Below are 14,705 nucleotides of genomic sequence, written 5' to 3' on the forward strand. Positions count from 1 at the left end.
GGTGGAATTATAACTCGTGATTAAAAATTTCGCGTGAATATTTATAAGTGATCGGTTAGAAAAGCTTAATGGCAAGGTATTGATTCAGTTTGAAAATAATCAGAGACCTTGCTATGGGCGAAACGGGCGTAATTTCGAGAAAAGTGGGGAGTTAAAAAGCCGGAGTCAGTAATTTCCCTCGCCATCTGGCTTCAATAATCGAAAAGAAACTCGACATTTGTGGCAACAAGCAACCGGGATATAAATTTAATGGAAAACAAAATTAAGGTCCCATGTCAAGCCGGAAAAATCGATCACACGTGGGCGGCGTGATAAAATTAAATCAAACTACTCGCTTACGCATTAATTACAACAAATCCGGCATAGTGGCAACTCCAAATTAAAGATTCAGCATTTCCATCGAATTGGCAAAGCCGGATAAGAGGGACAACTCAGTTATCTCACATCTTAACAGCGTTGTTGCGTCAACCCGTCCGTGTTGACTGAGAAAACACACGCCCGGAGTCCCCGGAGTCGAATTTGAAGGATTAAAACCCAGATAATGCATGCACATGCCAACCTTCCCAACGTATTGCACCGGACCGAATAATTAAACACTCATAAATCAAACCAGGGACTCGAAACCTCAACGCAATTTGTCACAATGGGAAAGTACGATAATAAAGTTTTGTTAGTTTAGGGATGTTCGATTTCGAACGACCGACTTTCAAAACTCAAACAGAAAGGGGTTACGAACCTTAAAAGCCTGGAAATATGAGTCACGTCCTTACCTGAAACAAAAATCAAATGTCAATGCGTTGCCAATTGCCAGTTTTATACACTACTTTGGAAATGGACCAGTAAAGTAATTCCACGGTCTAATTTCCATCACCAACACCCCACCTTAATTAAGTTCGAGTAAACAGAATCCCCGACTCGGCTGCATAAACACAACATGATAATAAGTGTCTCTAATGTATATGCAGCAATTTAATTAACGATCCGACACCAAATGACGTGCTCTCGAAGAATAAAACTTCCATTCTTATCGACCTTGTGTAAAAGCAAACACCACAAAATAGAGTTTGTCGGGAATATTCAGCACATGTACATTACAAATACGTTTAATATACAGACTGTCCCAGCGATGTGAAAAAGTCCATTATTGACTTTAAATGTTAGAAAATTAATCCTTTTCTTAACAAAAGCCGTACATACTAACCTCCTGACTTACTTAAAATTATTTTCAAGTATACAGACTGTTTCTAAAATTAGCCACAACACAAACTTATGTTTTTTTAAATGGAACAACCTATATTTTTTTACATTTTTGGAAAAGATGTTTTTAAAGCTAAATTGTTATTGGTTGATTTTGTTTTGTTTGTAAAATAATTTGATTTTTTCGACAAAAACACGCTATTTAAAAAAATCATTACATAAAAACTAAGAATCTCAGAAAAGTAGAACTTTTAGCACATTAAAGAACAAAGATCAGACTTTAAGGATGTATTATTTTTATTAGCTTTGTGCAATCGAGAAGCAAATAAAATGAAGAGGTTTGTTGCAAGTTGAATAACTTAAAAATTTTATATGGAACACCCAATTTTTTATTTTTGCATTTAAAAGACCATTAAATTGTCAAGTGTCTTTTGCTGATTACTCAAGAGATATTTAACAATAAACATTAAAAAAAAATATTACGTATTGTTTCAGTAGTCAAAAAGTGAAATTTTCTGCTAATAATACCTTTTGTGTTACTTTTAGGCCATTATTTGTCATCTACTACAGTGAAGTAACTGAAATTTAAATTAATGACGAATCTTTAAATTCCCGTATAAACTCCAACAAATAGTATGTGGAGAAGTTGTTATGGGTATGATATGGTTTACTATGGTAACAACAATGTTCATGAATAGTGTGTATTGTCGTTAAAATTAACTTTTAAAGTGAAATATCGTTTTAGTTATTAACTTTAGGCATTTGAAACTTTATGTTTTTAGATAAACAATTTAATAATCTATGAGAAGCAAGAACAAAAAATAGGGTGTTCCATTTAAGTTTTTCAAGTTATTCAACTTTTAACAAACTAAGTTTTCTATGTTTCTAATTATAATACGCTAAACAATTGGAACAGAATTAAATTTAAACTTTTCCCTTTAAAGTGGTGAGAGTCCTACTTTTCTACGACTCTCAGTTTTTCTGTAATACATTTTTAAATAAAACGTGTTTATGTCAAAAAAATCAAATTATTTCAAAAACTAAGCAGAATCGACCAACACAAGTTAAGATTTAAATCATCAGTACTAAAACCTACGTCCAAAGATGCAATAAAATTTCGGTTGTTCAATTTAAAAAAACATAACTTTAGTGTTTTTTTTATTGGAACAGCCTGTATATAAAGCGTAATGTTTTATAGAAACATGCAGCGGAAACGCAGCTATTATCTCAAAAAAATGGAAAAGTCGATATCTTTAATAATAAACAAGTTATGGAGCTTTTTTTGGATCGTTATGGGACAGCCTATACGTAAACCAGGTGTAAAATCGGTCTATTTCGCAATTGATATAAAAAGAACGCCTATAAAGTATACCTGATTTATACTTAAACGTTTAACGTTTTTTTATTGGATATCTGACAAATTTGTTAAATGTTATGCTTCCGCGATATAAATATACAGGATCGCTAAAAAGTATGGATACAGTTAGATATTATAAAAACTATTCATTAAAATTTATTGAAATTTTGTATTTGTTTAAGAGAATATAAATTCTATCGCTTCAGATGTTTATTAAATTTCTATCTCCATTTGTTCTTCGGATACAAGGCTAACTTGATTTTTTTTAAATAACAACAAAGATCAAATTTAATATTTTTGTGAAGAGCATTTTTTTTCTGAGTTATATGGTATAACATGCATACCTTAATTTAATCAAAACTTAAAAAAAATTAAAATTTTGAAAAATGTAAAATCTTGTTGGCCTTGGAAATGTTGTCTTCCTCTATCGATAGCTTCTGTTTAAACAATGACCGAAAATAAGTAAAAGTTAAAAATAATTGTTAAAATAACACTTTTAACTGAAAAAGAACACGTTTTAATTAAAAAAAATAAACACAAATAAACGCTAATAACAGTATTTTCAAAGCTAAACTAAATTTATTACTCCAAAATATTTTAGAATTTTCTCAGATGGCGGACATTCTTCGCGATTTTGCACGTTGTATGCAAACTTTATTGTTACTTTAGTAGTGTATTTAATTATACGTTTATTAAACTATTGTGTGCTGCTTGCGAAGTCACAAATCCAGCCTCTCAATTAAAACAAATTTATGTCGGAGAAAATAAATGATTGATAGTTGAACAGCGAACGCAACACGTTGGCCCGTTCGATCGTTTATTTCCCTCTAGGGACCTGTCAAATTAGTCACCTTTTGCCCCAGAAATAATATCAAAGCGTGATTTAGGGTCAGAGATTAAAAAAGCGAGAGTCAATAGAGAGACCCCAAACCCGTACGGTGGCAGCCACATGCAGGTGGTGAAATGTTTGCTTATTAATTAAACGCGATACAAGACGGGTAATAAGCGAGTTAATACGTCCTCATGTTTCACATTCCTGAAAAATAAGCTGCTTTAAAATCCAATATAATCCAGCGGGTTGGACAGTCATTTCGAGAAATGGCACCCTCGGGACGCTAGTTCTTGTGTAAAAAAACACAACTAAGCCCAAGCATCAATAAACACGATTTTAATATCCGATAAAAGCCTCCGCGTTCATCAAAAACTTGCCAATTAAAAATAATGATTGTTTAACGTAATTATAAAGTTTCAGTGGAATGTGTTGGAACAATATCCAAAATCAAATAAACAACGTTTCGAATTCCGAAATGAAACGCGATGTTTGATTAAATTCTTGCAATTACCCACGACTATCGAAATGAGAGTTTTTACGTGTCACTTCATGGCTCTGTTAGGAAAAGACGCGCCAACAATGAAAGCAAATAAGTTGAGAATTGCATTGAACAAAATCGATACATGCAGCTAAAAAGCTGCTCATTTCTCGCAACGAGGAATACACGAGCCGTGAGTTCTTTTTTTAATTTTAGATAACAGCGCTGTTTTGCAAAACAACATACACTCGTAATTTCCTTGTTAAAGCGATGTTGAGCACATCTAATTAGGCACGATAATAAGATATCACCTAGAGCAACTCGCAATAAATTGGATATGAATCTTCTTCACACTACTGAAATTTAATTAAAGTCGTTTGCTAACCCTGAAGTGACACAATTTTTTAAGTGAGGTCGCAATTGTTGGTTTAAGGGTAGCTGAAGGCACTTCTTTCTTGCGCAAACAATGAAAATTTATTAGCGCGACACAAGCAAAGTAATCGATAATAATTCCATTACTTGGCATTCGGTGTGCAAAATGCATTCGACGTCTTGATGAGCAATTATCGCCCTTTTGACGATCCATTAACAGGTTGTAACATTTAAACGAGCGGAAGATGTTCAAATCAATACGCATCGAGACGAAAATTCGCAAGTTCAAGGCAAAGCTAGAAACCCACAAAAAGCTTGAAACCCAAAACTAGAAATTCACAAACCTTAAACAACCCCATGAAGCCTTAAAAACCCGAAAACAGAAAAAGCGTATCCAAAATTTAAAAAATGAAATGATCAAAATGCTAAAACTGGAAATAACAAACTATAATTGTAAACTTGTCCAAGTGTGTGCAAAAAGCACAATACTGCAGCCACAACTCCACGAAAGCTCAGCATAAGTTGCTAAAAAGTCCAAAAAAAACATAATCAAAAATGTAATTAATTTCTCAAAATTAGAAACAAACCTAAAGCGTTTTGTAAATCGTAATACAAAAAACACACTAATGCAGCTACGAATACAAAAACAGTAGCTTGTCAATTTAGATCACCCCCTAGTAACACACTTATAATATAACCGAGATGTAACCTTCAATATAACCGCCAGCTCCCAAATGTGACGCTTTTATAAGCTAACTGTTAGTTAATCACCTTGTATAACCGTTATCTACGCGCGGTTATGTTGCGGTTATATAACAGCTCTTATATCTCGGTTATATTGCGGGTATGTGTCGCTATTTAACCGTTTTCTACGTGTGGTTATATTTCGGTTATGTTTCGTGATCTAACCTTTATATTGCGCTTATGTAACCATTCTTATATATATTTTTTTGTATAACTCTTGTCATAAATTTAATAAAAAAACTCATAGTAGATTTTTATACACAAATTAAAATTTAAAATATTTAGGATAAATAAATTGGTCCTTCTATCCAGCCTATTTAGGGTGGACGACATCACTAGTGTACAATAAATATTGTTCAGTGTTTTGTTAGTTTCATGTTGAAAAATTCCAAGAGTTTTTTAGAACGATTTCTGCAAGAAAATGTTCGATGACGAAAGATGAGATGCCATCTTATGGCAAAGCTTGTAACGTAATCAGTGTTTTTGTGTTAAGTTTTTCCTCCAAAGAACAAGAGTTGGTCAAACTGTAAAGAAATTACATTAATCAGGAACTAAAGTATTACTATTTTTTAAAACGTATTGTTCACTGTTTTCTTCATTGCTTTCTTAGCTTTAGACAAATTCTCCAAACCCAGCTTAACATTGTAGGATTAATAGGTCGACAGGTAGAAAGTGATAAAACATTTATTCTTGGAATAATTTGCTTTGGTTTTGACAAATTCATTTTCTTTGTGGTCAAAACTAAAATACATTTAGATAGGCTTTTTCAGTTTTCAATTAAATATAAATTAAAATTGTACTCTACTTAGACGATAAACTATAAATATGAATGACAATTCACGTGGTTGCAACACTTAGAAGAAAAAAAAAGCAAAAATCAGTGTTGAATGTACTTTATTGCAAACAAACTAAATAATTTTCAACCATATAATCAAAAACTTATTAGATCACTTATTTTGCTTTGTAATTATTATTATAAAATGCCGGCGAATATTAAATATAACCGTAACATAACCATACTTAGATCACCGATATATAAACTGAATCAATAATACGCTATACTGCATCACTTACATAACAGTTATATAACCGTCACATAACCTTTGCTGTATACGCTAGACATAACCATGGTTAGAAAACTGATATATACCGTAAATCTACCTTGGGCCATATTGCTTAAGAAACATAACGGTCATATAACCGTAATATAACCATGGTTATCTAACATGTTAGACTTAGCTTATATAACGGTCATCTAACCGTTATTAAGCTAAGTCTAACAGAACCAATGGTTAGATTTGTGTATTGCGGTTATATAACGGTATATAGCCAAAAAATAACTTGTAATATAACCATGGTTATCTAACATGTTAGACTTAGCTTATATAACGGTTATCTAACCTTAGACTTAGCTTATATAAAGGTTAGATAACCGTTATATAAGCTAAGTCTAACAGAACCAATTGTTAGATTTGTGTATAACGGTATATAGCCAAAAAATAACTCAGTAAAACTGTGCTACTAGGGCCTGAAAGCCCTAAACAAATTCAAGAAAGCTCAGCTTATGTCAAATCCAAAAAACACAAAATTTGTACAACCACAAATCCGGAAACAACTAACTGCTTCCTCAGAATTAGTAAAAAATTAAAAATATCTAAGGGTTTCGTAACTCGTAATGTAAAAAGCACAATACACTCAGTACAAGTATTTCGAATCAGAAAACCCAAAAAAACCTCAAAAAAGTTCAGCCTACGTGTCTCAAAAGACTAGAAATCCACAATCCAGGTCAACGAAGTGAAGTAAAAAAACAACAAAAAAGCCAAAATTTAAGATCTTAAAAACCAGGAGAAAATCGAAATAAGAGTTAATTCGTACTAAAAACTGAAGAGTGATTGACTTTTGAACAATTGAGAACCAAAGTTTGAAAAAGCGGAAACTACGAGCGTAGAAAAACACGTTTTTTTAGCAGTCATCATATAAATAAATAAACCGATTGACCCTATTAACTTTTGCAAACACGAAAACTAATGGGGAGAAAAATCTGAACAAAATAGTAATTTTTGTATTAAGTGCGCGAAATGAGTGTTTTTTTAATGGCGCCTGAGAATGTTATTTTAGTCGAGACCGCCAGGTCGAGACCTAAAAGACATTCGAAGGCGCCATTAAAACATGAATTTCGCCACGAAATACAAACAACGTTTTTTCTACAGCCTCCAGATGAAGAAAAAAGTAACAGAAATTAGTTGGAACAAAATGGTCTGATAAATCGAGTTGCTTGCATGGTTACGATGATAAATAAAAGTGATAGTTGCGAAAAATTTGTCACAATAGGTATTTTTGTTGAAGAAGTGTGATGGATTTTAGCAGCGAAAACGAAATAGATGCAATTGCAAGCGCGGCAGTGTCGAATCTTTTGCCTGCTAAATCAAGACCGCAGTACGAAAAAACGTATCTTCAGTTTCGGCAGTGGTGTTCTATGAAAAAGATTGATCAAGTAACGGAAAATGTTTTGTTGGCGTATTTGGAAGAAAAGTCTACCACCTTAAAGCCACCAACACTCTGGGCCCTTTATGCGATGTTGAAAGCCACCTTAAACGTTAAAGAGAATATCGATACACGTAAGTTTCCGAAGTTAGTGCCCTACCTGAAAAGCAAAAGCGTAGGTTACAGAAGCAAGAAGTCGCAAATTTTAGACAAAGAAGACATTAGCAAGTTTATTAATGAAGCAGATGACAAGATATATTTACTGATGAAGGTAAACTTATCATATTAGTGTAATACAAATCAAAACAACTCGTTTTATTTATAGACTGTGCTAATTTTGGGTATATCGGGAGCCCTTCGACGTGAAGAATTAGTTAAAATGAAGCTAACTGACATAGAAGATAAACAGTCTGTCTTAATTGTGAAGGTGCCTGATACAAAAACCCACTGCGAACGAATATTTACTGTTTCAAATTTAGAAAATATAGAAATTGTCAGAAAATATAGAGCTTTGCGGCCTCCACGGGCGACTAGTGACCGTTTATTTTTAAAGTATACCAACGGAAAATGTGTGAATCAAAATGTTGGAATTAACAAAATCGGAGAGATACCAAGTTTGATTGCAAAGTGGCTTAACAAAGACGAACCTAAAAAATATACTGGTCACTGCTTCAGAAGAAGCTCTGCCACTCTTTTGGCGAATGCTGGAGGTGATCTAATTTCAATTAAACGTCATGGGGGCTGGAGAAGCAGCACAGTGGCAGAAAGTTACATCGAGGACTCTTTGAATAATAAAATTGAAATTGCCAATAAAATTCAACCTTCTTCCTCCACAGAAGAAAACAAAATCACTCAACCTTCTACATCGGCTTCTTTTAATGGCGAAAATAACTTTCATTTACAAGCGTCTTCACTCAGGCCTCTGGGGATAAACGGGGGCACGTTTTCGTCATGCACATTTAATTTTCATATGTCAAAGTAAATATCTATTATTATTGTTTTGTAATATTGTTCTGTATAATTATAAAACCTTTAAAACTACCTCTCATTATCGATCCGTCTCTTCATTTCGGTTGCTGTTGATGTCTTTTCGTGTTACTAAAATTGTAACAGAAATAAGTTGGAACAAAATGATCTGAAAAATCGAGTTGCCTGCACAGTTAAAAAATATTATTTTTTCACTGTGAAACCGTGAAAAAATAATATTTTTTCACAGTGAAAAAACGTCAAACTTCGCGCATAGGTAACCATGCATAAATGTCACGATTTTTTGACGGCTGTAGAAAAAGCTTATTTATTCTGAAAAATCCCACCCACTGATAATTGCCCCGAATTTCATTCGCTAACCCAATTATAAACCAATAAACGTCCCACAGAGAGCAGCACAGCTCGTAAATAAAAAGCGATTAGTCTCCCACCTGCTTTAAAACGGATTCAGCGTTTATAAATGCGTGCTGGCAAGGTAGACGCAATCGTAAGCTGCAGATTTTACAATTTCCAGAGCCACAAACTTTGTGCATGTGTATAAACCGAAAGAAATATCCCAGGGATTTATCTACTCCAAAGTCGGGTTTATTTCCTCTTCCTAAAGCTTCCGTAATAAACAACGTATTCGACTTTATCCACCACGTATTAATGACGAGGCCCAAACGATTTTTCCGCATTTATTTGTTTAAAACAACGAAATCTAGTTTCCGTCAAAATTGAACAAATTCATCTCGTGTTTACACGCCTATATGCCATCTGCCATAATGTCTAAACCTGCCTTTGCCCATTCATTAAAATTCCACAGTCGCACGTTCCCTCACGCATTACCATATGAGGGGTTGCACAGGAATGTTAATGGAAGATAACTATTTTCCTGACAGGCTCTTACTGTTCCTGTCCCCAATCGCTTAAACAGGAAACATTTTCTTTTATGACACTTGAAAAGTTTGGAAAATATGTCGCCATTGACCTCGTGATGTATGGCACTTTTTCCCCCAGTTTAGGGTTATTTATGAGCCATCGGATGTGACCTCGCGGAGACAAGAGCTCAATGTATCGCAAAATCAATCACATGAACCCATTTACATGCTAATCACCCTGACAAAAGGGTTGTTCACGTGTCCGCCAACTTTTTTCCCCTTCTTTAACTTAATTAAACGTCTTCTGAAAGATGATCACCGTTTCGCGCCAAGAAGTTAATTGAAAAACGGCAATTAAAATAATTGCTTGCGATACAGAAGAAACGGTCGTTTCGCGCGACTCTGCTCATAAATTAACAGTTTTAATAAACAAATTAACGTAATTTGTTTGCGTTACTCCAGAATAAGAAAAAACGCGAACAAACGTTCATTACAGTTTCCCCTTTTTCATACTCACAATAAAACAATAGGAACTGTTTCAAAGCGAGTTTACCAACATGTAGTAGTTTTATCCTCCATTTAGAGTAATTTCATTGTTGTCTCTTCAAATTCAGAAACTAACAAAAAAAAAATCAGGCGAGTATGCTAATTAATTGATAAATGGGTTAAAAATTGGTTAAGCGGCCAGCATGGCCTTTGTTGATTCACGGTTAGCCTAAATCAACACCCGCATCAGGCTTAAAAATCCGTTCGATGAAAAGTTTAATTATGTCACTCGGGAGGAATAGATTGCGCTCCGGGAGTTCCTAATTGAAGTTTCCGGACACAGATCTAAGGCATGACACCTGCTCGCATCCGTTGTGCGGATTTGGGACTGTGTTTTCGACCCTTCTGTTTTAATTAAACCGGATTTTAAACAAGTTGCTGTCAGAAGAAGTTTGAAACTCGAATTCATCGAAATCTGTCTTTTACAGACTCGGATAATAGAGTTTTCTGTTTCTTCCAGGCGTCTCTTGTTACCAATTGTGTCACATTCGTCCTTGACATAGACGAGATCAGCTTACACGCATGATCCATCAGTCACGTGTCTCTCGTTCAAAGTTAAATCAATTTGTCATGACGGCTTAAAAAATAACATCGAACGTCTTTGAAATTCTGATGCTGTAAGCAGTTTTCTATTGAGCGCCAGAACGGTTTCATTGTGTCTGCAAGTGGCGACGAAGTTTAGATCGGTTTTAGCAAAAAGGGAGGATAAAAAACACCAGCTGGAGATAATGCGAATGTAATTTGAAAGTGAAAATACTTTTCAACCACATTTGCTTATTTTAAAATCGCCAAGATACCTTGGCGCCCAACGCGGGGCCAAATGATAACAAACATAATTTTCGCCACAATTAAAATTTAAAACGACGCTAAAACAAAACAAGCCAATCTTTAGCCAAAGTTAACTGTACTTTAAAGTTTTTCCCAAGAGAACAAAGCAAACTTTGTTAACGTAAAACACCTAAACCAAATTGTAGATAGATTTTTCGATGCAAACTTCTTTCAGAGTTTAGATAATACAGGATCAAGTTAATATTTTTTAACAAAGTTGTTTGTTCCCCAAATAAATGCGTTTAGTGAAATCGGCTGGTTTATATCAAAATTCACGAATTCGGAAATCAATAACAATAATTTCTTTTGGCGCCCAACGTGGGGCTGAATTAATAAAGATGCAACAAGAAAAACAACAGATGGAATAGTTTTCCTGATGAGAGAATTGAAGGAACGTAACAAAACAAACGTCACAGATAATAGGGGAAAAACGGAAAGAGCATGGACAAAAACCAGTACTTAAAGTTTTGTGTAATGGATGAAAAGTTTGAAGCTGCAAATTGATTTATTAAGCCATTAGGATGGAATAAAGATGGATCGTAACAAAAAATCATGAAAGTTTTCACGTCACGTCCCAATAAACAAAATCTCATGTCTGGTCGGGCAATAATTCAGTTTGTGTCGCCGGTCACTCGTCGACGACACTTCCGGTCCAGGATTTCCTCTCTTGATTCCATTCGGATTCAAGATCCGTAGCTTGTAATGCATAAATGAAATTTTGTCGTGCTGTTGTAGCTCCCGACATAACTCATCCATTAATTGTCCCAGTTTCTTGTCAAATTTATCGATCGCATTATTTACAACAAGGGCCACTTACATAAATCTCGGCCAGGTTACCCTCAATGGACCGCAGATAAACAAGAAGCAATTCCGTTCTGGTGATTTCATTCAAGTGCCACAATGAAACTGGGACAATATACGTGTTGACGCGTTATAGTTAATCTGATCATGCCGTTTGTGGCACAGCTCGAATTAATTTTTATGCTTCATTAAAACAAAGCTTTTGCTTGGAAAGATTCATTTTTGGGGAAAGCATGACGCTGCCATCGTTTATCATCAACTCTGACACGTTAGTTTTATCACACTTCCACTCCAATTCGTGCGCATTTTTGCGATCAATCTTGAGGACGGATTAGGTGGTATTCCTTCGAATACAACCACTCCACATCACTCGTGCATAAATCATTATCCTCGTGTGATATGCAAAAAACCGACTCGGAATTCAAGCGCGGTCGCATCTGCACGACATTTGAACAACTTGCAACCCGAATAAATTAACATTTAATCAAATATTCGATAAATCGTCAATTTCACAAGTCGTGTTCTTCGCCCCGACTTTTCTCCCCCTGGCAATATGTTTCAGGCGCATCATGCGGTTGTCTTATCGATTGCTCTTAGGCCCCGTGTCAGAACTGTATCAATGTTGCAACGAAAAGAACTTCCTTACAAACACAAAAGCCCCACTCTCACGCCAAAACGAAAAACATTTTGCCTTCAAGACTCCAATAATCAATTATCGCATTCGACAAGACTTTCAGCGAAAAACCGATCAGCGAACATCGCCAGAGAGGCCATATTCAACTTCAATTAAAACTTCCCTCTAACTTGGCTTTGACTTGCAACTTCCAAGATCAAATCCGACTACACTTCACGAAACTAATTTCATTCTAATGTTATTTTAAAAGAAATTTAATGACCGCTACATGAAAGCAACTTTCAAGTTTATACTTATTCTTTTCTTTTATGTCGCCACCATTAAAGTCCGCTTTGTTGCCTTCCTCTAATCTTGTGACCGAGAAAAATATTCCGTCTATTGTTTGCGCTCGTGCGTCTGCTTTATCTCGGCCCCGCGTTGGGCGCCAAAATATATTTCCAGATAAAAGCACTACACATTTATTTTTTATTGTTCAAATCTCAAACCCTTCAAACTTTAACAAAATTTAGAGATTTTTCTCGAGAAAACCCTGAAATCAACCCTGGATGTAAACAGTTTGAGTTTATGCTTATTCCCTTGTTTTATCTCGAAGTTGTTAGAGACCGCTTCGTTACGGTCCCCCAATGTTGCATCTGCGGAACGTATTCCGTCTATTGCTAGCCTTGTAGCGTCTTTTTATCTCGCCCCTGGTTGGGCGCCATGAAGGAAAGCGTGCCTTGGACAGTTTAAACTCGAGAAGATTCGAAACACACAAATCATTCGGTGAAAATTTTCGGTCGAACTGTTCAGGTACAAAACCTCAAGTCTCTGGAAATTTATACAGCGGTGGTGTTTGGTAAAGTTAACTGGAAAACTTTTCGTGAAGCGAACATACAGGATAGAAAATGAATGAATTTAATGCCGGATTGTGTAGAGTGCGTGATGCTCCGAAAGTTTGGAATTTCCATTTGTACTTGTCTTGAGATCGGTGATAGAGATCCTCGATTTCGTTAGTGAAAACGTTGATTTTTTGTCGGAAAATCGAGGGCTTTAGTTAAATGTGTCCATAAATCGCTGTCAATAATGCGAATCTTGGATATTTTGTTGGGTCGCAGGGACCCCCCATACATTTAAGTCTGACGTTGAAATTTTCCGCTTGATCGATCCTAATATATACATTTAAGGCCCCTAAATGCGGCGCTAATGAACCGTCTTTCGCACGTCTACTTTGCATGTAAATGGAAAAAGTGCATAAAAGCCGGTCTTTCGTCAATGTCTCTCCAAGTTTGGAAGAGTTTTTCGTCAACTTTTTCATATTTAAAACTAGTTCGAGCTTTAGACTCCCCCTCAAGCAAAAAATTGACCAATAACAGTCCGACTCTGTTACAAAGAACCAAACAAATGAAACTTTCAAGCAGAAAATACAAGTTTCTCAAAGGTTGCGCAACATGATGCGCTCCTCGGGGAGAAATAATGGGACGCAAAGGAGCGATTATAATCAATGTTTGTGGTGATAAAACTGAATATTGTACGAGGAAACATATTTCCGTGCATCGATCCGACTTAAAAATAAAAAACAGCCAAAAACGGAATCCGTGGGAGGCTCACGATAATGGCCTGGTTTGTAGCGACAGCTTGCGGGTCACTCAGCGACCCGGAAAACCTGATTGACAATATCGCAACCCCAAGCAAATGCGAATTTTGCTCAAGTAATTGCAAATGTTTCAATTAGAACGCAATAAATCGACCCTGAATCCACGAAAATCCCCCCTAATAGGGCTTGGAAACTCGAGGAAAACTCGGCCTCTTCTAGCATCCCAATTGGAACAATATGTCTTTGTGCTTATGAGCGCAGCTCGATTATCTGATTGTTTTAGAAAGTGGGTTTGGAGAAACTAGAGCGATTTTTACTCGAAACTAGTTCGAGTTTCGAGATTCGAGCCGATTAACCCGAAAGTGGCATCGTCTCTGGAGGCTTCAAAAATTCGTATCGCTTCACCCAGACGAAAAACAAGGAACTTAATAGCACACATTCCTATCAAATTGCTGTTTCGTGGAAAAATGTCGCAGAGTTGCCCCCAAACCTCCAAGAACAACTTGCATTAAATACCAAAGCACTTTGCATTAATTCCTCGCCTTAATTGAGTTAAAACTCGGCAACTCTCCGCCGTATTAACAAATTTCGGTTTTTGGGTTAGTTAGAGTAAATGCATCTGGCGAAAATGTCACTCTGAATCCACAATATCAAACCAGTTAATTAATAAAGCGTAACGACAATACGAAAGGCCGAAACAAATTCCTCCTAATCAGATCAATCCGACTCCCAGTCTCACCTATTACCCTTCAAACTGGGTCGATAAAATTCAATTGGGTAAGACGCTTCGCACCGATGACAATGAATTGAAACTCATTCGAAGTAATGCGGTTTTGATGAGATGCTTCTCATATCTACCACTTTCATAAACTTGCCGCACTGCGAGCGGCTAATAGCGAAAAAAAAGAGTTTCTTTCAATGTTGCGCGTTAAATTGCAAATGGGCTCGTAATGGAAGAATTTGCATTAATATGGTGGGAATTTAAACAGGGTTTTAAGTGTTTAGAGCCGTT

General features: G+C 35.7%; 2 protein-coding genes across 9 annotated transcripts in view; one reads left to right on the plus strand and one right to left on the minus strand.

The window, feature by feature from the left end:
* The window catches only part of CASK, a 98,025-nt gene that overhangs the window by 34,501 nt on the left and 48,819 nt on the right, over window positions 1–14,705 (minus strand). The window lies entirely within an intron of this gene.
* LOC135265218 (uncharacterized) lies at window positions 7,033–8,505 on the plus strand. 2 transcript variants are annotated; one of them, XM_064358046.1, is made up of 3 exons: window positions 7,033–7,598; window positions 7,644–7,735; window positions 7,790–8,505. In XM_064358046.1, the coding sequence occupies exons 1-3, from the start codon at window positions 7,334–7,336 to the stop codon at window positions 8,444–8,446; spliced, it is 1,014 nt and encodes a 337-aa protein (XP_064214116.1). In that variant the 5' UTR covers window positions 7,033–7,333; the 3' UTR covers window positions 8,447–8,505. The 2 variants fall into 2 exon arrangements, with proteins under 2 accessions (XP_064214116.1, XP_064214115.1); XM_064358045.1 differs by having other exon boundaries at window positions 7,033–7,735.

The sequence above is a fragment of the Tribolium castaneum genome, chromosome 7, assembly GCF_031307605.1.
Source record: "Tribolium castaneum strain GA2 chromosome 7, icTriCast1.1, whole genome shotgun sequence".
Lineage (NCBI taxonomy): Eukaryota > Metazoa > Arthropoda > Insecta > Coleoptera > Tenebrionidae > Tribolium > Tribolium castaneum.

What these genes read in the sequence shown, in the direction of transcription:
- LOC135265218 (XM_064358045.1), top strand. Translation starts at nt 7,334, where the DNA reads ATGGATTTTAGCAGCGAAAACGAAATAGATGCAATTGCAAGCGCGGCA. An exon ending in AGATATATTTACTGATGAAG is followed by an intron (nt 7,736 to 7,789) that starts GTAAACTTATCA and finishes TTTTATTTATAG; the next exon opens with ACTGTGCTAATTTTGGGTAT.